The following is a 25,304-nucleotide window of genomic DNA, read 5'->3' as shown; positions in this document are numbered from 1 at the left end:
AGAACAGTAACAGCTTGCATTTATATTTACAAAGTACTTTAAAAATATCACCTTACAAATAAATTGCTTTCCATCTCCAAGAAGAGAAAAGGAGGGAGATGATTTGGATCTTATAATTTCTTAAAATATATGTTGAAAATTGCTGTTACACATCATTAGGAAAATGACATATCTTTGAATTTTAAAAAATGAGTTAATTTTAAAAAATCATCTTATGTTATCTTTATAACATACCTAACCCTGGGAGGTAGATATTATTATAAACATTTTATTATTGGACTTTGAGTCCAAGGAGACTATAGTTCCAGTCCCATCTCAAATACTTATTAGTTCTCTGGCCTCTGTTTTCTCAAGGATTGGGCTTTTTGACCTCTTAAGATCCCTTCCAACTCTAAATCAATGAGTGAGGAAGACCTGAGTTCAAATTCTGTCTCCAGTCCTTCTTAGATGAGTGACTCTGGGGACACACTTAGCCTCTCTGTAAAGTTTCCTCATCTGTAAAATGGAGATTATATCTTCTGTATTACTCAACTCAAAAGTTGGGTGAATCATCACCTTATAGATCAAATGAGAGAATGTATGTAAATTGACATTAAAGTCCTTTAAAGAGGTCACTTATTACTGATGTGCTGGGGCATCCCAAGGCTTTCCAGTGGGCACCAAAAGGAGAGAAGATGCAATCAATGAGCTGAAGAACAGTCTTATGTCACCTCCCATCATAATTCAGATCTCCATAAATAGATCATCCATCCCATTGCCAGGGAGGAATCTTCTTCACATATCCAACACTTCTGTTTCTATTATGTCCTCATGGGTTCTTTGCCAAAGTAATTTGATACGAAAAGAATTATACCATTTGAAGATAGAAGCAGTTGGCACATTGAAGGCTTGGAGGAACCATCTTGGACACAAGAGGTGTATTATACTGGTCAAAAGACCTTGGGGGTACTATTAGGCTCTGGACCCAAAAGTGATTATTTTTGAGTAGGTTCAACCTCCTAGCCCCCTCTATTCTGTTGATTTAGGACAGTGATTCCCAAAGTGGGTGCTACAGAGATCCAGGGAAGCAGTGATGGCCACAGGTACATTTATCTTTCCTATTAATTGCTATTAAAATTTTAAAAAATTAATTTCCAGGGGGCTAAGTAATATTTTTTTCTTGAAAGGGGGTGGTAGGCCAAAAAAGTTTGGGAACCACTAATTTAGGAGATTAAGTATATTAGGTGAGATTGCTAGAGCCTGGAAAGGGGCAACTAAGAGATGGAGAAGGGATCAGGAATATGCAAGTCCAACAGAAAGAGATCTTGGATCAAACCCGGCCTCAGCCACTTCCCAGCTGTGTGACCCTGGGCAAGTCACTTGACCCCCATTGCCCACCCTTACCAATCTTCCACCTATGAGACAATACACCGAAGTACAAGGGTTTAAAAAAAAAAATACTAAAAAAAAAAAAAAAAAAAAGAAAGAGATCTTGGAGATCTCAGAAAATCAACTGGCAGAACCAGGAACTGCTACTTGTCTGGTTTAAAGCTGCTCCTAATACTCTTTACATTCTGGCCACACTTTTTTAAAATTTAAAGTAACCTTTACTTTTTGTCTTAAAATCAATACTGTGTATTGATTGTGCGGCATCCCAGGTATATTCTAATCTTGAAAGTATTATTGATGTATTAATATAGTAACCTATGTGCTCATGTACCAGACTCATAGTTAGATCATTTCTTGATCACTGTATTTAATTGATACTCTATTAATTCTGACCACTCTCCAAACCCACCATCCAAAGGTCAGGAGAATTCCTGGGCAGGATGTTAGCTGCCACAGGGTCCTAGCTCCTACCTCGACAGACCAGACTCCCTACCAGGTTTCATGTTTGATTAGCCTCCTCCCTCCTCCTCTTTGATCTTGTGGTTGTCAATTGAGTCAATGTCAACTCCTATGCCACGTCACATGTTCATTAGCTACCTCCCATTCCCCATTCCTTGATTCTCTAATAAAAGATTGGGGACCCATGTAGCTCACTCTCTCTCCCTCTCTGTCTGTCTGTCTGTCTGTCTGTCTGTCTCTCTCTCTCTCTCCCACCATCAGAGGAGCACACATGCTGGATCCCATGTTCTTTGTCTCTTGAGTCTTTCTTCCTTTATTATGTTCTCTCTCTCTCTCTCTCTCTCTATCCCCTTCACCCATTTTCCCTCAGTTTCTAACTTTCCTTCTCAGATGTCCACCCATGAATATATTAATTTGTATCTGCAGGCAGTCACAGATTGGTTCCAAGGTAAAAGACTGGCAATGAGGGTTAAGTGACTTTCCCAGGGTCACACAGCTAAGAAGTGTCTGAAGTCACGTTTGAAACCAAGACCTCCTAGTTGTGCTGCCCCCTCCTCTTTATGTTAATAGCTGGCATTTCGATAGCATTTTAAGAGTTTGCATAGCATGTTATATGTATTATTTCATTTGGTCCTCATAACACTGTGAGGAAAGTGCTGGTAGTATTATTCCCATGATATAGGAGGAAATTGAGGTTGCAAAAAGTTTAGGTGTCTTGCCTAGATCTCATGAAGCTAATAAGTTTGTTTGATATGGAAATGAATTCTTCCTTACTTAAATTACAGTGATCTACCATACTACCTAATGTTAGCATGTCAGTAGATCTCTGAGGGGCAGCTGGATGGTCAGTGGATTGAGGACCAGGCCCAGAGATGGGAGGTCCTGGATTCAAATCTGGCCTTAGATACTTCCTAGCTATGTGGCCTTGGGCAAGTCACTTAACCCCCTTTGCCTAACCCTTACCACTCTTCTACCTTGAAGCCAATATACAGTATTGATTCTAAGATGGAAGGTAAGGGTTTAAAAAAAATAGGACTCTGAAAAAGGAAAGAAGAAGGACACTGAGAGACAGAAAGATAAAGAGAAATGAGGCAGGAGGGGAAGAGAGAGAGAGGGAGACAGAGATGGAGGAAGAGAGAGAGAAAGGCAGAGAGGGAGAGAGAGAGACAGAGGAGGGAGGGAAGAAGGAGAGAAAGGAGAAAGATAGATGGAAAGGCACATGTGTGAATTCAATATAAATGATACCCCTATTCTGTTTGAAAATCCATTCTTGGTGGATATTAGCCCCACCCTTTGGCTGCACAAATATGTTATGGAGGACGCCAGAGGTCTGAGTGGCCACCTGGTATCCTGACATATGGGCAGAAATCCATGTGTGACAGGTGGCATGTCCAGAAATCAATCAAGACATGAATCTCTCTCTCTCTCTCTCTCTCTCTCTCTCTCTCTCTCTCTCTCTCTCTCTCTCTCTCTCTCTCTCTTTCTCTCTCTCTCTCTCTCTCTCTCTCTCTCTCTCTCTCTCTCTCTCTCTNCTAGGCAATGAGGATTAAGTGATCACATAGCTAAGATGAGTCTGAGGCCATATTTGAACCTAAGCCTGGCTCTCAATCCACTCAGCCACCTAGCTGCCCCACCACTTACATTTTTTTTCTTTCAACTCCCCCCAAAACTCTTAAACCAGGTGTTACATATATTATTATATGCATTTTACAGATGAGAAAAACTAAGATTATATATACATATAAATATACTTATAGTTATTTATATTTTATATACTTTTATAAATTAAAAATTGATAATTAAAATTATAAAAATAAAAAATAAATTATATTTATATTTGTGCATATATATATGTATATACATATACATATATATATATATATATATAAAACCTTAGTTTTTCTCACCTGTAAAATGTGTGAGTGAGAAAGGTAGAGAGAGGTTAAATGGTTAAATGCCTGGCCCACAGTCTCATGTCTAGAGTCAGAGATATGGTCCAAATCCAAGTCTCTTTGGATACCCTGACATTCTCTCTACTCCGCCATGCTGCTTATATAAAGGGGTACTTATAGATCAGCCCCAAGAGGGAGATGGAGAAGGGGAGCTGGAATTTTGGAGGGGTGCAGAAATAGCTAGTGACTAATACATGGAAAAGATCAATAATATGCCAATCTAATATCCTCCCCCAATCTGTACCATTATCGCTGGGATTAGCCATATCAAACCAGTGCCATGTTGGTTCTTTTATGCCTTAGAAAACAAGAGCCAATGAGCAACCTTAGGGCACTCCACAAAGCACTCGGGTAGTTCAGAAGAATGTGCCAATGCTTACCTGGCCTGCCAGATTGAAGAAAGAGTGGTTGGTCATGTTGACAGGCGTGGTGCTGCTGGTCTGGGCTTTGTAATTCACTGTTAACTGCCCCCCATCGAGTGTGTACGTGACCCAAACTTTCAACTCGCCAGGGTAGCCTTCCTCACCATCTGGACTGATCCGGGAGAACTGAATGCCATTTGGTAACACCTGAGGGGTCCAAAGGACCTGGAGGAAGATACAGTTAGAATAAAGCACAAACTAAAACACAAAAGTAAATATCCATGTGAAATATTTAAGGATATCTAACCTCAGAAATATAAAAATGATTACACCAGCTGTCTTAATCTTTTTGAGGATAGTACTTATTTTTAAAAATCTTTCTGTTGTTTATATTTAATATGGAAAAAATTGTGAAAAAAGTCTTTCTTTTTTCTTCCTGCAAAACAATACGTAACATACTATTTCTTCTTCCCCTTCTGAGCCCTTGATTTAAAATAAAAACAACTCTCTTTTTATATTTTTCTCTTAGAGCCTTGCTCTGGTAAATATCACAGTATCATATTCTGGCCGAATACTAAAATAATTGATTTAACAAATGGTGGCTGGAGCCTGGCATGGCTATCTTGGGATTTGGTTAAAAAAAACAAAAAAACAAAAAAAAAACGACTCTCTGAGATCTTCTACAAATAGGAGCAGAAAATAGAAGCTAAGCTTGTTATAGTTTGGAATTAGGAAACTTTCTGGGCCTCAAGTTTTCTCATCTATAAAATGAGGGAAATGGGCTAGATGTCCTCTAGTCTAGCTAGAAATCTGATTCTATGAAATCTCTCTCTCTGTAGTTCCCATTGATGCTCTGAATTCTATCTTCTGGGAGAAAGCATCACAAATCTCATTCCTCTTAGCAACCCTTTAAAGATTGGAAGATAATTATCTTGTTTGTTTTAACCCCCAATATCCTCTTCTTCAGGTTTAAAACACTGACTTTGAAGTCAGAAGACCAAGGTTCAAATTCAACCCACCCTGGGTTCAAATTCCACCAGAGAGATTTAAGGAACTCCTCCACACTGTGTGGAGGAGTTCCTTAAATCCTTCTCTGCTGCATTTTTCTCAGCTGTAAAACAGGAAGGAAAAGAGGGGAAGGCTGGACAAAATTGCCTCTAGAATGGTATGATGGCAATTTGTTTTATCTTATTTTTAAACCCTGACTTTCTGTCTTAGTAGGGAGTTTAAGTGATTTGCTCAGGGTTACAGAGCTAGGAAATAGCTCTAGGAAATAGCATATTTGAACCAAGATCCTGTCAATTCTAAGCCTGGTGGTGCTCTACCCATTGAGCCACCTCACTGCCCTGTGCTGGTAAATGTTTAACAACCAAATTCCAAGTCTATTTTAGTTCAAAAAAAGAAAGAAAATGTACATAAGATACATTTAAAAATTAATATGCATTATTAACATTTTCTCTCTCACTTTCTCAAGTCTGGACAATCAGTAGAATAATAAATCAAGCCCTGGTTTGTAGTGCTTGAACATTTCAGAGGCATAAATGTCAGAATTGAAAATCTTTACAATCTGCAGAACTAGTTAGAGCTGGCTCCAGCACACCCCTGCTTCTGAATCTTCTTAGTTCATTTAATCAGTCCTTACAAAGCATGAATCACAAAACCCTTCATGATTCTGGCTGCCCTCCAGTTTTATCAATGTCCTTCCAAATTGATAGCATCCAGAACTGAACACATAACTCCTGAAGCAGCCTGCCCAGGGTAGAGTGAGGCAGCCAGGTATTCAGTGGATAAAGTGCTGGGCTTAAGCACCAAGTCTCAGGAAGATCTGAGTTCCAAGTTCCTTTGAATAGGAGTAGTAAATCATTTAACTTCTGTTTGTCTCAGTTTTCTCATCTGTAAAATGGGGAAAATAATAATAGCATTTCCCTCTCAAGGTTGTTGTGAGGATCAAAGGAGATAATAATTATTTAGCACATTGCACGTTGCTGGGCCCTTTTCTTCCATCTTAAGACTCAATACTGGGTAATAGTTCCTAGGTAAAAGAGCAAAAATAAGGCCTAGGCAATGGGGGTTAAGTGACCTGCCCAGGATCACATGGCTAGGAAGTATCTGAGGACAGATTTGAACCCAGGACTTCCCCATCTCCAGGTCTAGCTCTCTTATCCACTGAGCCACCTATCTTCTCCGAAGAATGATAAATAGAATATTTAGGGTAAGATGTTCCTCTAAGGGTACCCAGCCTTTATTTCCTCCACCAAATGATTTCTAAAAACCAACAAGATGGCCTTAGATATTTCCTAGCTATATGACCCTGGGCAAGTCACTTAACCCCCCATTTTCTAGCCCTTTCTGCTTTTCTGTCTTGTAACCAAAACACAGTTGATTCTAAGATGGAAGGGAGGGGTTTAAAAATAAAAACAAGCAATAAAAAAAGAGGGTAGTCCTAGCCAAAAAAAAAAGAGTCAGCATCTTTATATCACCAGACCATTACAATTATTGTGTATTATTGGATTTGTTGTCTGTCATGGTCACAAAAATTTCTGGGACATTTATATGCTCACATCTTCCTATAATATTTCCGATTCCGATTAAACTTCTAAGAACTAGACTTTCTAATTCCAAAGGACCCAGGATGAAAAATGCTCTCCACTTCCAGAGAAAGCACTGATTGTCTGAATGTAGATTGAAGCATATTATTTCTCACTTTGTTTTCTTTGGGGTTTTTGTGTGTTTGTTTGATATGAGTCTTCTTCCGCAACGTGACCAGGGTGGAAATGTTTGCATGATTGCACATGCATAACCTAGATCAAATTGCTTACCCTCTCAGGGAAAGGAGAGGAGAGGGGGAGAGAGGGAAAGAACTCAGAACGCCAAGATCTGGTAAACAAATGCTAAAAATTGCTATTACATATAACTGGAAAAAATTTTATTATTATATTAAAATGATTTTTAATAAAAGAACTCATCTTTCATTAATGTCAGAAATAGAAAAATGTACTCTGAAATGAGTACTCAAGTATCAGTATCCAGGTTTTAAAAAAATCCTGAGTAGATGGATGATGGTGTCACTTGAGCAACGAATTATGGAAACTGAGAATACATGAATAGAGCTCAGTGCTGAAATCCAGGATGCATTTATAATAAGTTAATCTGACCCATAATTAATGTTATGCATAATCATCACTGTGATGCATGGCAACTAAGCATAAATGACAAGTAGGGCACACAAATGACTAATATGACTGTTCGACAGACCAACTAAGCTGAGGGAGAGGAATGAACTGGGTGTTTGAGAATCCTGGTCTATCCTCCAGTAGGCATTAAGAGCCAGTCAGGAGAGGCTGGGCACTGAGGTACCCACTATCCAGGTTTAGGGTGATACGGCCTTCTCCCCTCTGTATTTTTGCCCATTAAGGAGGAAATGAAATAAAAGAAGGAAGGAGGGATTGAGGGAAAGAGGAAGGGTGAAAAGGAGGGAAGGAGGGAAGAAGGAAGAAAAGAAAGAAGGAAGGAAAGAAAGGAAGGAAGGGAGGGAAGAAGGAAGGAAGGAGGGAAAGAGGGAGGGAAAAAAAGAAGGAAGAAAGGAAGGGAGGTCAGGTAGGGCAGCTTGAGTCCCACAATCAGATGAAGGAACGGGTGGGAGAGGGTCAAGCAGAGCAATGACTTTTTCTTAGATATTTTATATTTTTTCCCCAATTGCATGTAAAAATAATTCTTACCTCATTAAAAAAGATTGAGTCTCAAATTCCCCCCCTTGCTAAGCAATCTAAGATAGATTTGACATATATTAAAATCACGTAAAACATTTTTCCATATTAATCCATTTGTGGAAGTAAATTTGAAAAAAAAATTAAGAAAGCAAGTAAAAAAAAGTTTGCTTTGGTCTGAATTCAGACTCTATCAGTCCTTCCCCTGGAAGCAGATGGCATTTTTTATCATGAGTCCTTAGGGACCGTATTTGGATCATTGTATTGCCAAGAATAGCTGAGTTATTCATGGGTGTTCATCATATAACATTGCTGTTATTTTGTACAACGTTCTCCTGGTTCAAGCAGAGCCATTATTAACTCTTCTTTCCAGCCCTGAAAAGGGTTAGGGGAAAGGAGAGGTCCCAGGTCCTAGAATTTTCAAAGTCTTTATTGCTTTTCTATTTCCTAGGGCAAGCTTTAAGCGTGGGAGTAAATGGAATGCTGTGATTGTTAAAAAAAAAAATGCTATCCATTCCTTCCTACCACAGTTTGAAATTTTTACCAATTGGGGATTAATTTTGGTACATGGGACTATAGACAGAAACTGGAAGGAATCTCAAGAGATTTAAACCCAACCCTTACATTTTACAGATGAGGAAACTGAGACCTGGATCAATGAAGTGACTTGCTCAAGGTCATACAGGTAGCAAGTAGTCTTAACACTGTAATATCATCTGGAAGGGTTATGGCCAGGCTATCATTCATACTTTAACTATGAGTTAAGTAATTAATCAGACTGCTTTTCTAATGTTTGGCTGAAATTCACTGAGAAAATAGCCAATTTTAAGAGAAGCTACATTTAGGGGAAACTAGGTGGTTAAGTGGAAAAAGTACCAGGCCTAGATATGAGAGGATATATACATTGTGGCTATGTGACTCTGGGCAAGTCATTTTACCCCCATTTATCTAGTCTTTGTCCCATCTTAAGAGTGGTTACTAAAAAAGAAAGGATTCAAAAGAATAAAAATACAAAGAGAAGCTCCAGTTAATTTTGGAACATAGGATAGCTGGGAGCAGGCAGGCATATGAAGGAGTGAGTGGAAGTTAGGAAGAAAATAAGGGCTTACAGATTTCATTTACTTTCCAATTTTGACTATGACCAACCCTCCCCTTTTTCCTCCTCTCAGAGATGCAGGAGCTAGGAGGTATGGTGAATAGAGGTGGACTTGGAGTAAAGAAGATGGGAGTGGGGGGTGGGTTTCAAATCCAGCCTTAGTCATTAACAATATGATCCTGGGCAAGTCATTTTATCTGCCTCAAGTTCCTCATCTATCAAATTGGATTAATAATAGCACCTCCATTTAAAGGCTATTTAGAGGAACTTTCCAGAAAACTCATGAGAAGTGAGGAGAAGCAAGGAGAAGCAAGGGTAGCAGCTGCAGCTGCCCAAACTCCACACCTAAGACCTCACCCCCTGCCCCATCTTCTCTTTCTTCCACTCCCTCCCCCAACATCCCAACCATCCCTTTTCCTGGTCCCCACTATAGAAAATGGTGAAGGAAACAACTATTATGATGTTTGGAGAGTAAAACTTAATGCCTCCCAGGAAGAACTAAAAAAGGCATATAGAAAACTAGCCTTGAAATATCACTCAGATAAGAATCCTAATGAAGGAGAAAAGTTCAAACAGATTTCTCAAGCTTACAAAGGGCTTTCTGATGCAAAGAAGAGAGACTTATATGACAAAGGTGGAGAACAAGCCATAAAAGAGGGCAGTTCTGATGGTGGTTTTGGTTCTCCAATGGATATCTTTGATATGTTTTTTGGAGAAGGTGGAAGAATGCAAAAGGAACATAGAGGTAGAAATGTTGTTCAACTATATCAGTGGTTCCCAAACTTTTTTGGCTTACCACCCCCTTTCCAGAAAAAAAATATTACTTAGCCCCCTGGAGATTAATTTTTTTAAAATTTCAATAGCAATTAATAGGAAAGATAAATGTACCTGTGGCCATCACTGCCTCCCCCTCCCCTGGATTGCTGCAGCACCCACCAGGGGGCGGTGGCACCCACTTTGGATATCACTGATCTATATAATGGTGCAACAAGAAAACTGGCTTTGCAAAAGAATGCAATTTGTGATAAATGTGAAGGATGATGGGGTGGCAAGAAAGGAGCTGTAGAATGCTGTCCCAATTGTAGAGGTGCTGGAATGCAAATAAGAATTCATCAGAGAGGACCTGCAATGGTTCAGCAAATTCAATCAGTTTGCATAGAATGTCAAGGGCATGGGGAAGGCATCAGCCCTAAAGATAGATGTAAAAGCTGTAATGGAAGGAAATTTGTTCCAGAGAAAAAAATTCTAGAGGTTCCTATTGACAAAGGCATGAAAGACGGCCAGAAGATAATATTCCAAGGTGAAGGTGACCAGGAGCCAGGAGATATTATCATTGTTTTGGATCAGAAAGACAATCTTATATTTACACGTCGGGGTGAGGACCTTTTCATGGGTATGGACATCCAGTCAGTTGAAGCATTGTGTGGTTTTGAGAAACCAATATCAACTCTTGATATTAGAACTACTTCTCATCCTGGTCAGATTGTCAAACATGGAGATATCAAATATGTACTGAATGAAGGCATGCCTATTTATGGCTGATCTTATGAGAAAAGAATTCTAATAATTGAATTTAAGGTAAACTTCCCAGAGAATGGCTTTCTTTCATCAGATAAGCTATCTTTATTGGAAAAGTTACTGCCTGAAAGAAAGGAAGTAGAGGAGACTGAGGAAATGGATCAGGTAGAACTGGTGGACTTTGACTCATCTCAGGAAAGAAGGTGTCATTATAATGAGGAAGCTTATGAGGATGATGAGGTGGTGTTCAGTGTCAAACCTCTTAATGGGGGGCCAATGAATACTCTTCACTGTAACATTTCTTTTGGATGTAATAGTGAATGAGTGAAGGACTACAATCATCTTAACACACTATTAAGCTATTGTTTTTGCTGTAATATTCGACTATAGTTGTGTTTTGAAAAGTTAATAAAATCAGTAATATTAAAAAAATAAAGGCTGTTTAGAGGCTCGAATGAGGATAATATTTATAAAGTACTTTGTGAACCTAAAGACACTATATAAATGCTAGCTATTATCATCATAATTATTATTATATCCAATATCTTCATGTGTCTAGCAAAAAAATCCCATCTTTGCTCCCTTGGAACCAAGAAAGGTTCTTCTTCCTCCTTCTTCCTTTATACTTAGTCCATCTTGTGCAGTGAGTTGGCTTCCCGCTAAGATGTAGGAGTCTAGGAGGGTATGGAGTGAACAGAAGGTATGGGGGGGTGGGTGGGAGGGGAAGGAACTCCATTATGATAAGTACAGTGAGCCACAAACACAGTTTAGTGAGAACTCGATCAAGGACCCTCCAATTTACCTTGTCAAATCCTTTAAGTCCTCCATGTAGACTATTAGGTTCTTTGTTAATGGCCAACTTGTATTCCTTCCCATCTATAGCGAATGTCCCTTTGGCAATTCGGTTAGCCACTCGTCCAACTACTGCTCCAAAGTATGGATGCTTTTTGAGATACCCTGCAAAATAAACATGATCATTCCTTTAATTTGCTAAAACAAGAACACGAGTAATAATTCCCACCTACTGTTTATTTTTGAAGGTTGCTGTAAGGATTAAATGATAAGTTGTCAGTGATTCTGATCATCATAGGTGCATAGCCCTGGGTAAGTCACTTAACCTTGCTTTGCCTTGGTTTCTCCATTTGTAAAATGAGCTAGAGAAGGAAATGGTAAACTACTCCAGTATTTTTGCCAAGAAAACTCCGACTGTGGTCATGGAGAGTGGGACACAACTGAAAAAAATGACTGAACCGAAAACATTGGTAAGGTTTATTTTTCATGATGACAACAACAACAATGTATTTGTTTGTAACTTTGCAAAGCAACCTTGAAGCTAAAATGTTTTTCCTCCTAGTAGTATAATCCAAGGAGAGGCACTCAATTCCAAGGAACAAACTCTATGCAAGTGCTGAGTTTAGACATTTAGGGTACAAAGAAAGAGAAGACCCAGTTCCTGCTCACGAGAAAGAAGTCTACCATCTAGCTGGGGTAAAAACAGATACTACTCGCTTCTAGAAATGCATATGGGCACAAATGATACTGTTAGAAGCAACCAAGTATGCATTGCCCTAGTCTGAGACAAGAAATTAAAGACCTTAAGACCTTAAGAACAGATTGTGTTTTCAACATTGCTTCCCATCTAAGATGAAAACAAGAGGAGGGAGTTTTTGAGAAATGAACAACTGATTTAAAAAAAAAGAATAAGAACATGCTTGGAATTTCTAGACCTTAGCTCAAAATACTGGAAAAACCAGAAACCCGACTAGAGATGAAGTATGCCTAAAAAGGACTGGTAAAAGTATATCTGATGGGCAGCTAGGTAGCTTAGTGGATTAAGATCTAGGCCTGGAGACAAGAAGTCCTGGATTCAAATATGGCCTCAGACACACTTCCTGGCTGTGTGACCCTGGGCAAGTCACATAACCCCCATTGCCTAGCCTTTACTGTTCTCTTCTGCCTTGGAACAATTGGTTAAACACAGAATTGATTCTAAAACAGAAGGTAAGGATTAAAAAAGTTATGTTTGCTGAATCTTGAAACTATGATAATAAAAAAGAATTTTAAATAGGAAAAGAGGAAGAAGACCATGTATGTATACAAATATTCACCAAGCTAGATACCAAAGACAGAAACTTCAAACATGGAAGGAAGAATAACAGTCAGGTTCTCCAGAAATTCACAGGAGACAAAATCTAAAACAGGATTCAGTAATAAAACCCTTGGTCTCAGATATTCCATACATTCAGGCACAAAGTAGAAGTAACAAAAGCAAGGTGACCTAGTAAGGGGAAAAATCAGACATGGGTATCTTTGAGGCTTAGATGCAGAGGGACTTCAAAGACCAACTTGAATTTTAAAGAGATGTGTACAGAAGACAGAAACAAGGGCAGGTAAAAGCAGATGAATATATCAATGTGATAAGATCCCATAAAAATAGTGTCAGGGGCCCTAACGTTCAAATTGAGATTAGCACAATGACTGGTACATATTACGTACTTAATATTTATTGATTATTGAAACTGAGGACAGAGCATCTAAGTAGCACACTAGATAGAGATCACCTGACCTGGAATCAGGAGGACCTGGGTTCAAATCTGGTCTCAGATATTTTTTAGCTGTGTGACCCTGGGCAAATCACTTAACCCCAATTGCATAACCCTTACGGCTCTTCTGCCTTAGAATTGATACTTTAGGTAAGGTAAGAGTTTAAAAAAAAAAAAAAGAAATTGAGCTGAGGAAAGCTTGAAAAAGAGGGGAAGTTGGTAGTTTCTTTTAACTGTTTTGAGGGAAAACATGATCAAAGGATGATCAAAAAAAGGTTAGGATTGCTGTTTGGCATGGATGTAATGATAAAAGATCCTGATGCCAGAGAAAAGGAGAGTTTTTCAGCTCTTAATCTGTTCTTTATTGTAAAGGAGAATGATCTTTGGACTGAAAAAGACAATAAAAATGGCTAATAAGGAATTGAAAGTGAAGGTAAGAAGGAAGTCAGAGAAAGTTCAACTCACTAGGCTCAGATTAACTACATTTGTGCCTCAAATATGGCCTCAGCCACACTTCCTAGCTGTGTGATCCCAGGCAAGTCACTTAACCTTCGTTTGCCTTAGTTTCCACATCTGAATAATGAGCAGGAAAAGGAAATGGTGAACTACTCCAGTATCTTTGCCAAGAATGCCCCAAATGGCATCACAAAGAGTCAGACACGACTGAACAATAAGATGAACAATAATACCATGCTAGGCACTGGGAACACACAGGCAAAAGTCCCTGACCTCAAGGAGCTGACCCTCTATCAAGGGAGACAGCATATACAAATATAGTGTGGCCTAAAAGCACACATATCCAAGTATCTAAGGCCAGATTTGAACTCAGGAAGGAGCCTTCCTATCTCTAGGTCCAGTTAAGTGTTGGGAGAGGGGATAGTTATCTGCTGTGCCACCTAGCTGCCCTGGTACATAGTAGGTACTTAATACTAGAAGGATTAGGTGTCGATTGATGCAAAATAAATTTATATCCTGAATTAAAACATTTAAGTCTGTTATTTCTTATTTTCTTTGCTTTTCAGATAAAAAAATGCACTGGTCTTTGAGATAATCTTAAATTGCAGTACTGTTTATTGATTGATTGACCAATAGAAGTAACTTGCCATGGTCACAAAGCAGTTAAATTGGAGGGCTAAGGTTTAAGCCCTGGTTCCTGACTCTAAATTCTGTCTAAAATCTCAGCTTTTTAAAGCAGTATTTTCTAGACTCTTCACATTCTTTGACTCGAGAGGGTTTCTTCTGGCTGGGGAAAAATAGGGAAAGAGAGACAGCAGAGAAGACTCAAGTCCAAGATTAGCAATCAATCACTTATCAATAAATCTATGAGTGCTTATTAATTACCTATTATGTGTCAGGCCCTAGAGATAAAACACACAAAAATGAATATTTCTGTCCCAGAAGGCTTAAAATAATTTCATTTAGTCCCTTGGCGAGTAGGGGTAGATGGCATTGGTTCAATAATACATAAATTGGACTAAAGACTGCAAAAAAGTGAGCACTCCAGGAGTGGGCAGCAGGCAGAAGGCTGTGAACTGACACCCTCCACAGAGAGATTAAAGAAGGGGCAGCTAGATGGCACGATGGATAGCTCACTAAGCCTGGAATCAGGAGGACCTGAGTTCTATTTTGGCCTCAAACATTTTCAAACTGAGTCTCTGGGCATCACGTAACCACGACTGCTTATCCTTTGCTGCTCTTCTGCTTTAGGATTGATACTAAGACAGAACATACAGATTAAAAAATAATAATAAGAGTAATATCTTAAAGAGGGGAAGAGGTGATGGTCTGCAAAGCTGGGTAAATTCATTTAAACACCTAGAGGTGAGGATGCAGAAACATCGCAAGCCTCTCATGTGAGTTATCAATGGAAGACAGTGCCCTTTCCCAACAGCTGTGTGCCACTCTGGCTCCCATCTTATTCATCTGTGATATCCTCCCTCCCTTAAGGAGCTGGGAGTCCAAACAGTCTATACTTAGGACATATTTCAAGTATGAAGCAGTTGCCATCCCTTTCATCTGCATAAGTGGTACAGAGTTAACCAGTCCGGTCACTAAAAAGCAACTTTTCCCAGCTTCCTCTTGTGAAAATCCCTTCACAGGCCAGCCTGAACAAAGGGAATTGGTACCACAAGGGGAAATGTGGCAAAAATGATATGCTGGGAAAGAAACCCAAGAAATGTGAGGATTTGGGGCTTGCTTACATGCCCTAAGAGAAACCACGGTGCTGATAGAGAGCGGGGCCAGTTTTCAAAATATAAAAAGCTGCAAAATGATTTCACATAGGACTCTGCTGACACTTTTCTGGGCTGTAACTAAAAAGACATTGAGATTATCTCCTCGGCATGTTACAGAACATGAGTCTCATTTTCCAGGAGACATCTGAATCACTCTGCCCTCATCTGTCACCTCAGTCATCTGAGTAGCTTATTTCATCTATCTGTAAAATTGGGAGCTAGCTCCCACTCGGTCTAAAGGGCTAGGAGTTGGGTGAATTAGACATTCTCAGCTGTTCCTTATGGTACATGAAGACCAATTTTAGGATTTCATTATCTTGAGGTAACCATTTCCTCTGTCAAGTCTTACAACTGAAACTTGCTTAGTACAAGTTAATAATAAATGAGAATCCAGCAGTAGAACAGCAGTTTCTTTTTTCTTTCTTTTTTTAAAACCCTCACCTTCCGTCTTGGAGTCAATACAGTGTATTGGCTCCAAGGCAGAAGAGTGGTAAGGGTAGGCAATGGGGGTCAAGTGACTTGCCCAGGATCACACAGCTGGGAAGTGTCTGAGGTCAGATTTGAACCTAGGACCTGGCTCTCAATCCACTGAACTACCCAGCTGCCCCCGAACAGCAGTTTCTTAATACAGTTCTGGTTAACTGTGGGCCATAGGGGCTATCAGGAAGAATTGGAGAGCCCCTACCATTTCAGGCAAGACTCTGAATAGAAAGATTACATCATAAAAGAGAGACAAGAATCCACTTATAATTCATTACTACAGTGGAATGTCTTAGGCCAGGTATTCAGGAGTTGTTTTTCAAATTCTACTCTTTTAATAGTTCCCCTCTTCCTACCTCCCTCTTCACTCCTAGCCTTTAAGTAAAAAGGAAATTAAATTGTTATACCATATTAAATCATATAGTTCAATTTTTTAAAAAAGCCATGTCAATATCAACCCCAGCACCTAGATAAACATTTAATTTTATTTTTAAACCCCTACCTTCCATTTTAGAATCACTACCATGAGGGCAATTTGGAATTATGCCCAAAGGGCTATAAAATAATGCATAAGCTTTGATCCAGTAATACCACTACTAAATCTGTATATTGGACATGAAAAAAAAATAGGGGGGGGGGGAGGACCTACTTGTACAAAAATATTTATAGCAGCCATTTTTGTGGTGGCAAAGAATTGGAAATTAAAGGGATGTCCATAAGCTGGGGATTGGCTGAACAAATTGTGGTATATCACCATGATGGAATACTACCGTGCTGTAAGAAATGATGAATAGGATGATTTCAGAAAGAACTGGGAAAACCTACGTGAACTGATACAGAATGAAATAAGCGGAACCAGGAGAACATGGTACATGGCAACAGCCATATTGGTGAAATGATCGACTGTGTTAAAGTTAGCCATTATTGGCAATACAATGATCCAGGTCAGTTCTGAGGGACTTATGACAAAGAATGCTATCCACCTCTAGCACAAGAATTGTTGGAGTAGAAATGCAGATGAAAGTAGCAATTTTTCAACTGTTTATTTGGGTTTATGTTTTGGGGGTTTGGTTATATAAATTACTCACTTACAAAAAAGAACAATATGGAAATGTTTTGCATGATAAGATATGTATAATCCTGACTGAATCACCTACCAACACCAGGACGGGAAAGGGAGATATGTTTGATTATATAACTTAGGAAAACTCATGTGGAAATTTGTTATAACATGAAATTGGTAATATATATATATAGGTATATATTATATGTATTATATATTAGGTATATATATATATAAATTGGTTATATATATATGAGAATTAATATCATGTATGAGGTCTAAGTGCTAGGCAATGGGGATGAAGTGACTTGAGTAGGGCCACACAGCTAGGAAGTGTCTGAGGGCAGAAATAAATATTTTAAATAGTATGTATGACTCAATAACTGAACAATGCTCCTAGGAGGAAAAGTTTTATCACTGACTTTCCCCATGAACTTTCAGAATGGAAAAGTTCCACAGTCTGACTTTTTCCAGTGTAGAACCCTGGGATTATTCCTTTTTCCTTCTTATATTCCTTCTCATAATCTTTTATTCTATTGTGTTTCCTAAAGGTCAGCAGAATAACAAGAGATGTTCACCATAGAATGTCAAGGACTGGGAGAGACCTCCAAGATCACCCAGGTTCCATCCCTTCTCTTTTTGACAAATGAAGAAGCTAAGGCTGAGACTCCAAGAAGTTGGCTTGCCTCTAGCTACCACATTGTGACAATGACCATTTAGAATATCCAATACAATTTTTGGCTTTGAGTTATGCCAGGTTAAAGTTACACAAACATGGGCAGTTAGGTGTCACAGTGGTTAAAGTGCTGGACTCTGTCCAAGACCTGAGTTCAAATCCAGCCTCAGACACTTACTGGCTGGGCAAACGTGGGCAAATTGCCCTTTCCTTATCTGCAAAATGGGAATGATACTATCTCCCAGGGTTGTTGGAAGAAACAAATGAAATAATATTTGTAAAGCTTTTTAGCAAGCTTTAAAATGTTCAACTTAATCAAATAGACACTAGATATTATCACCTGGATTTCTCTTCTGGAAATTAGGCATATAAAACACAAGATCTATCCTTATTCATATTAACTAAGGGTGCTGAACAGAAATAACAGTGGAGGAAATCACTTCTGTTTTGTTGAACTTGAAAAAACACAGAACTATTAAATAATCAGAAAAACCACTTCTTTAATTAAGGAGAGGGGTTCGATAATTTTCTCTCAGGCCTCCACACAGGATTGCTCACCACAAACCCACAGAGAGCTCCAAGACTCTGGCTAACCTGGCCACCAAACCCTGGGAAAGCCAAACCAGTGGGATTGACAGTTCCAAATGATAAAAGAAATTGGGGGGTTTATATAACACCTACTGAGAAAGGGGGAGTGTAGTTGATTGGCTTTATAATGGACACAAAGGAGGACACACATCTGATTAAGACTGCTAACTCCACCTAAAATACTTTAAGGTCTATTGTTAATCCAAACTTGTGAAGTTGGGCTTTCCCTACAGGAGGAATTCTCATGTGACAAGGTCAAGAGCTGTTACAAATTTGGGGTTCAAGATCTCAAGATTGGGGTTTCTAGATTCGAAGTTGACAGTTTGTATCATTGGAGCCTGAAGCTGTCCTTTGATACCATTAGTTGTATCTCGCACTAGTCATCTAACTTTTTTGTGGTTAAGGTGACCCAGTTTACAAACTGTTGAACATGCTAGGTATTAAGAGAGAGGGAGATAGAGAAAGAGGGGGAAAGGAGAGAGCCGGAGAGAGGAGGAAACAAATGAGTGAGAGAGGGAGAAAGAAAGGAGGAAATTTGGAAAATGTCTTTAAGTCTTTGGATCAAACTTTAAAAAAAAAAAAATCACCCAGATTCTTACTTTCTAATTCAATAGGAAGCAAAACCCTACCACCCCAATCACCCAGCTCTAACCCCACTTCATCTCTCAAAAGAATCCTGGAGGAAAACCCAAGGAAGGGTAAGTGGGGATAGGGGGAAGGAAAGATTTTCTTCCCAGGGCATTTTTCTCATTAGGGAAATTGGATGAAATGACTATAGTAACTTAAGATAAGCGAGTTTTAACCACTTTGTCAAAATAAGCCTGTAAATAGCATACTATGTAACAGAAGAAGAGGCAAGGGAAAACCAGAGTACATAACAGAGGTCTCACAAGAGACCATAACAAGGTCTCACAAAGGCACCATCAATCTTTTTGGCTTCTGATTTTAGGAGGGGACAATAAAGTCTGTTTAAGAATCACAGATCTAGAGTGATTCTGGATTACCTATTTCTATTCTCATTTTACAGATGGGCGAAGAGAGGTCTGAAGATCCTTGCCTAAGCAAGGTTACACAAGTTAATAACTACCAGGGGCAGGATTTGAAGCCAGGTGTTAGTTTTCCAGAGCTTCTTCTCACTGAATTAAGTTTTTTATAATAATAATAATTGCTAACATTTATATAGGTCTTACTATGTGCCAAGCACTGTGCTAGATGCTTTCAATTATTATTGGATCCTCATGACAAATCAAGGAAGGAGATGCTATTCGACCCATTTTATAGATGAGGAAACTGAGGCAAACAAATTCAGTGATTTGCTCAGTCACACAACTAGGAAAGTGTCTGAAGTCATTTTTTGAACTCAGGTCTTAGTGATCATCAGACCTTTAACTTTTGGGGGGGGGGTGATGTTGAGAGCTAATTAAGTTTTTTTTAAAAAAAGAGCATACAGGCATTTAAAAAAGAGAACAAATTGTGTATATGCTGGTGATGGAATACTATTGTGCTCAAAGGAATAATAAACTGGAGGAGTTCCAGGTGAACTGGAAAGACCTCCAGGAATTGATGCAGAGCGAAAGGAGCAGAGCCAGAAGAACATTGTACACAGAGACCAACACACTGTGGTAAAATAGAATGTAATGAACTTCTGTACTAGCAGCAATGCAATGACCCAGAACAATTCTGAGGGATTTATGGTAAAGAACACTACCCACATTCAGAGGAAGAACTACAGAAGTGGAAACAGAAGAAAAACAACTGCTTGAACACATGGGTTGAGGCGGACATGATTGGGGATGTAGACTCAAAACTACCACACCAATGCAACTATCAACAATTTGGAAATAGGTCTTGATCAGTGACACATGTTAAAACCAGTGGAAATACGCATCAGCCATGGTGGGGGGGGGGGGAACTGTGGAGGGGTGAAGGGGAAAGTAAGAGCATGAATTATGTAACCATGTTAACTTTTCTAAAAAATAAATATTAATAAATGTTAAAAAAAAAAAGAAACCTCAAACTTTAGTTTACATAGCTTATGTCCCATTTTGCACTGAGAAGATTATAGTAATTTCATTACCAAGGGCTCCTCCCCTCCCTAACCCCCATCCAGTTTGCCCTGTTACTTTTTTATTTTTTCTAAAACTGACTTGTCTTTTTTAGGGCACAGAGATATTTCTAAAGGAAAAGGCAGCAGCAGTGTTTTCCAGCCAAGATGAAACCTGGTTCTCTTTAGATTCATGGACTATGGGGCCACTAGAATAAGTTATCTGGGATGCCCAGTTCTTGCAGAGAAATTAGGAAAGGTAAAAAAAACAAGCAAGTATTTGAAAGCTCACAGGCAGCCAGTTTCCTCTAGCTAGAGTCCTTTCCACAGTGGAACTTTCCCCAGCGTTAAACAGTTCAAAGACCACTTTCAGGTTCGTTGTTTATCTCCAATTCACCTTCAAAGTACTCTGGGCCAGTTAAGCAAGCTGAATGGTTAACTAGACGGCTAAGGCTCATAACTCAGTTTCCTCCAGCAAGTCATTCCTAGGGCCTGAGCAAACCTCACTGGTTAGCCAAATTTATGGAAGTTAGGTGGAGTTTCCAAAACCAGAGGAATGGAGCCCACCCTGAATCATTTCTAAGAGAAGTGGTGGTCAAAAAGAGAACTGGGCATCAGGAAACTCTAGGTTCCATCCCAACTTCTAACACTTACTGGCCGTGTGACCCTGGAACTATCTGAGTCTGATTTCTTCATCTTTAAAATACATAGAGGAGCAACGGGAGTCCCTTCCAGCTCTCTCTCACTCTCTAGCTAAAACCTTACCTTCTGTCTTAGAATGAATATTATGTATTGGTTCCAAGGCAGAAGATCCATAAGGCCAGGCAATGGGAGTTAAGTGACTTGGCCGAGGTCACACAGCAAGAAAGCGTCTGAGGCCACAATTGAACCCAGGTCCTCCCGTCTAGGCACGGCTCTTAATCCACTGAGCCACCCAGCTGCCCCTCTTCCATCTCTCTTATCTGACTCTTATGATACTCCAGTGCCGCGCGACCCACCTTCGAGCTCCGAAAAGCCCAGCACCACATCTGAGAATTTCCCATCCCTGTCTTTCACCTCCAAAGCGGTGATGATGCAGCCCAGGGAAATAATCTCCACCCTCAGCAGATCTGACTGCAGCTGGAACTTCTCTACAGTCCCTGCTCCATCGGGCAGGTTTCCAAACACACTCCTGGTCACCGAAGCCATGGGCAGAGGGGGCGGAAAACAAGCTCCAAGCCCACAACAGCGAGCTGCAGATAGGGTGCCCTGGACACCTAGGAGCAGAAATTTCTCAACGGGAGGGCGGGCAGAAGTTCCTTTATAAAAGAGAGGTTAAACTCCTCCTCCCTCCCTCCCTCCGGGATTGGAGGGCCAGCCTAGGATCACTTTAGATCTGTCCGGCTCCTGGATTTAGGGTTACTTTGCAGGAAAGAGACCAGGAAACGCCTCACATGCTTTCCTTCTTTTTCTCAACTTTTCTTGCATTGCATTTTGGGAGTGGTAGTCTTTAAGAGGCGAAACTGCATTCTGGGAGTAGTCTTCCTGGGTGCTAAGGAATGTTTTTTTTTTTTATTTTTTTTTTTTTATTTTTTTTATTTCACCCTTTCCAGGTAAAATTTTCCCTTAACTCTCATGCCGAATCCTGGGAGGGTGGAACCCTCCTTCCGTGTTTTCTGGACGCTCCATCCTGTTTGTTGAGTGATTAAAGAACATGGGGCTATGTCACTGGGAGAAGAGAAGTCTAGATTTTGGGGGAAATCCCAAATCAGAGCAATATTAGTTTAACTGATGGAGAGAAGCAACCCCAGCACCGAGCACGGCGTTCATCTCCACCAATAAGGAGTCCCATAGCAGTGGGCTTTAGGGACACACGGGTTCCACAGGCAGCATGGGAGGAATCAACTTGGGGCCTTGAACTTTTTTAAAAATTATTAATAATTTACCTTTTGATAAGAATGATTACCAAAGAATTTGTTTCCTTTGTATTTTATTTTAGATGTTTTAAAAACATTAATAATAACGGCTAGCATTTATATAATTCCTCCTATGTGCCGAGAACTGTGCCAAGCACTTCACAATTATCTTATTGGATCCCCAGAATATCGAAGGAAGTTGCTAAATGCAATTATAATTATCATCTCATTAAACCTGGTGCTAAGTACTTAATTCTCTCATTCCAGGGGGTAGGGGATAGGGGAGGAGTTAAGCGATTTATGATTACCAACGTAATCAACCCCTGGGGATGCTAACTACTTTACAATTATTATCATTGACAAACTTGATTTATGAAACCCTAAGTTAACCTTTGTCGGGAGGGAACTTGCCTTTAAGAAACTCCCAGACTGACCCTTTGTCCCAGATTGAACAATAAGCCATCAAGCACCCAATGAGCCTCCTGGATAAGGGTGGTAGAAGTAGTCAAGTCTTAAGAACCCTTAGTTTCTCTTACTGCATTTAGGTTATCTCCCAGGTACCTTATCCTCCAGGGGCAGCCTTTTTCCTATGTAACCAGGCAGTAGTTTCTCTTTGGTTATACTCCATAAGGTATAAATAGAACTTCAAGTTTCTTTAGTTCACTGGAAATTCCCATTCTTGGTGGTTTTTTTCCTGAGACATTATTCTCAAAGTCTCTGGGCTGGATGGCTCTGTATGGTGTGTGTGTGTGTGTGTGTGTGTGTGTGTGTGTGTGTGTGTGTGTGTGTGTGTGTGACCCTGTGTGGTGGCCATTAGAACACTGTCTCTTTTGTCTTGATCAAAGAAAGATGTGTTTTGTTTAACTACTTCGGTGGTTTTTTCTCCCCTAAGTAGACGTAATCCAACCCCAGAAAATGCTAAATGCTTGACAATTATGATCTCCTTCCATCCTTACTATAAGGAGGGTCTATTATTATCCCCAGTTTATAGTTGGAGAAACTGAATCAAAGAGATGTTAAGTGACTTGTCTGTCCAAAGTTACACAGCTAGTAGGTATCAGAGGCTGCATTTGAAATCTTGTCTTTGCAACTCCAGACCCAGAGCTCTGTCTATAGCCACCTAGCTGCCCTTTGTGTGATAGGGGATCTACAGGTGCCTAACTCAAAAAAGGTTAAGAAGCATCCGTTATCAGGGCAGCTAAGTGGCTCAGTGAATTAAGAGTCAGAGACAAGCTAGAGACAAGAAATCCTGGGTCCAAGTTTTACTTTAGACACATTCTATGTATCCTATGTATCCTATGGCATCACTTAACTCCCATTGCTCTTACCACCCTTCTGCCTTGGGAAGGGAGAGAGAAGAAGGAAGAAGAAGAAGAAGAAGAAGAAGGAGGAGGAGGAGGAGGAGGAGGAGGAGGAGGAGGAGGAGGAGGAGGAGGGAGAGGGAGATGGGGAAGGGGAAGGGGAGGAGGAGGAAGAAGGGGAAGGGGAAGGGGAAAGAAAAGGGGAAGGGAAGGGACGAAACTTCCATTAGGTGCTGTAGGAAGAACATTTTTTTAAGCAATAATAACAATGAAAGAGCTGAAGCAAGAGCTGCCATAGCAATCTTCCTAAAGAATAAGTCTGATTATGTTTTTCCCTTGTTCAGAAAACTTCAGAGGCTCCTTATTGTCTCTAGGACAGAATAGAATCTCCTATCTTTGGCATTTAAAATCATTTCCAATTTGTCTCCAATCTACCCTTCCAGGCCTATTTAACATAACTCCCCTTCACATGCCTTACATTCCAAAGTGTCCTATATATCCATCCTGCTGCTGAGATTTGGGACAGGCTAAGTGGTGTGTTGGATGAAACATGGACCTGGAATCAGGAAGGCCTGTGTTCAAATATGACCCCAGACACATATCAAGTGTGTGATGCTAGACAAACTGCTTAACTTTATCTCAGTTTCCTCCTCTGTAAAATGCAAATAATAATATCACTTATCTCCCAGGGTTGTTTAAGGATAAAATAAGATAATATTTGTAAAATGCTTGATAAATCTTGAGGTATTATGTAAATGCTAGCTATTATTATTATAATATAGTATAGCCCTTCTTTCCACATTTCTAAATCTTGCCTCTTTTCAATACTTAGTTTAGGTGCCACTCCTTTGAGAAGCTTTATCTAATACTCCCTTCTTACTCTCAGTTTTTAGTTGTCTTTCCTTCTTCAAGAATCTTGCATTGTAAAACACAGCAGAATTGTGCATAGGCTATGGGTGGGGGTGGGGTGGGGAGGTTAGGGGGAGAGGAAAAGAACATGAAACATGTAACTTTGGGAAAATATTCAACATAAAAATTTAAAAAAAGGAAAAAAAAGAATCATGCATATCTGAAATTAGAGGACCTGAGTTTGAATCCTACCTTAGACATTTTTTTGATTGTGTAACCTTGGGAAAGTTCTCTACCCCCCTACCCCCCCAATAAACTTTGTCATCACCCAAGGCTCTTTCTTGGGCCCTATTATCTTCTGATATACTATCTTGCTTGGAGATCTCATCGGGTCCCTGAGATCCAAATATCCTAACTATGCAGATGATTCTCAGATTTGTCAGTCCCTAACTTCTTTCCAGACCTTCAGTCTCATATTGGGTATCTTAAACTGGAGATCCCATAGGCATCTTCAAATCAATGTATCACTTCCTCTCTTAATAAATTCCCAAGCCTCCCAGTCAAGGATACTGGTAGTATACTAGTATATTCCTAGTCACCCAAGCTCATGTGTCATCCTTAACTCTTTAATCTCTTACTCTTGTCAACCTGAAAAAACACAGAACCACCAAAGCAGTTACTAAAGAACACATCTGTAATCAGGACAAAGAAGACAAAGCTCTTATGGCCACCACACAGAGTCATAGACACATACCACAGACAGCCACCCTGCTCCCAGATTGTGGGAACAATGTCTCTGGGAAAAACACCAAGGATGGGAATTTCCATCAATCTAAAGAACTTGAGGTTCTATTTATACCTTAGGGAGTATAGAACCAAAGAGAGATCACTGACTGGTTACATAGAAGCTTTAGAAAGAGCCCAAGTACCTGTAGAGTACCTGGGAGCAGCCTAAATACAATGAGAGAAACTTGGAAGACCAAAGGGGATTTGAGACTGGACTACATCCACTACTGCTATCCAGGATGCCCAATGGGTGCTTGATGGTCTATTGTTCAGTCTGGGAGTTTCTTGAAGGCAAGTTCCCATGGGATCAGGGTAAATTTGAGGTTTTATAAAACAAGGCGATCAACCTCCACTTTCAGTCTGTTGCCAGTCCTCCCTTCTTT

The 25,304-nt window shown here is 39.8% G+C and overlaps 2 protein-coding genes across 2 annotated transcripts in view; one reads left to right on the top strand and one right to left on the bottom strand.

The window, feature by feature from the left end:
- GALM (galactose mutarotase) overlaps nt 1-21,452 on the bottom strand; it is a 63,148-nt gene extending 41,696 nt beyond the window's left edge. The window contains exons 1-3 of the mRNA XM_044663265.1: nt 21,089-21,452; nt 11,265-11,419; nt 4,160-4,366 (exon numbers count right to left, since the gene is read on the bottom strand). Coding sequence (XP_044519200.1) covers nt 4,160-4,366; nt 11,265-11,419; nt 21,089-21,278 — 552 coding nt within the window. The 5' untranslated portion in view covers nt 21,279-21,452. The remainder of the gene's footprint in view (nt 1-4,159; nt 4,367-11,264; nt 11,420-21,088) is intronic.
- LOC123236574 (dnaJ homolog subfamily A member 1-like) lies at nt 9,227-10,786 on the top strand. Its single transcript, XM_044662981.1, is given in 2 exon segments — nt 9,227-9,697; nt 10,427-10,786. Coding segments are annotated over 2 exon segments (831 nt in total).
- Nucleotides 21,453-25,304: the final 3,852 nt, after the last annotated feature.

The sequence above is a fragment of the Gracilinanus agilis genome, chromosome 2 (assembly GCF_016433145.1).
Source record: "Gracilinanus agilis isolate LMUSP501 chromosome 2, AgileGrace, whole genome shotgun sequence".
NCBI classification, from domain to species: Eukaryota; Metazoa; Chordata; class Mammalia; order Didelphimorphia; family Didelphidae; genus Gracilinanus; species Gracilinanus agilis.
The sequence above is the reverse complement of the archived record's forward strand: the minus strand, read 5'-3'. Positions and strand labels throughout refer to the sequence as shown.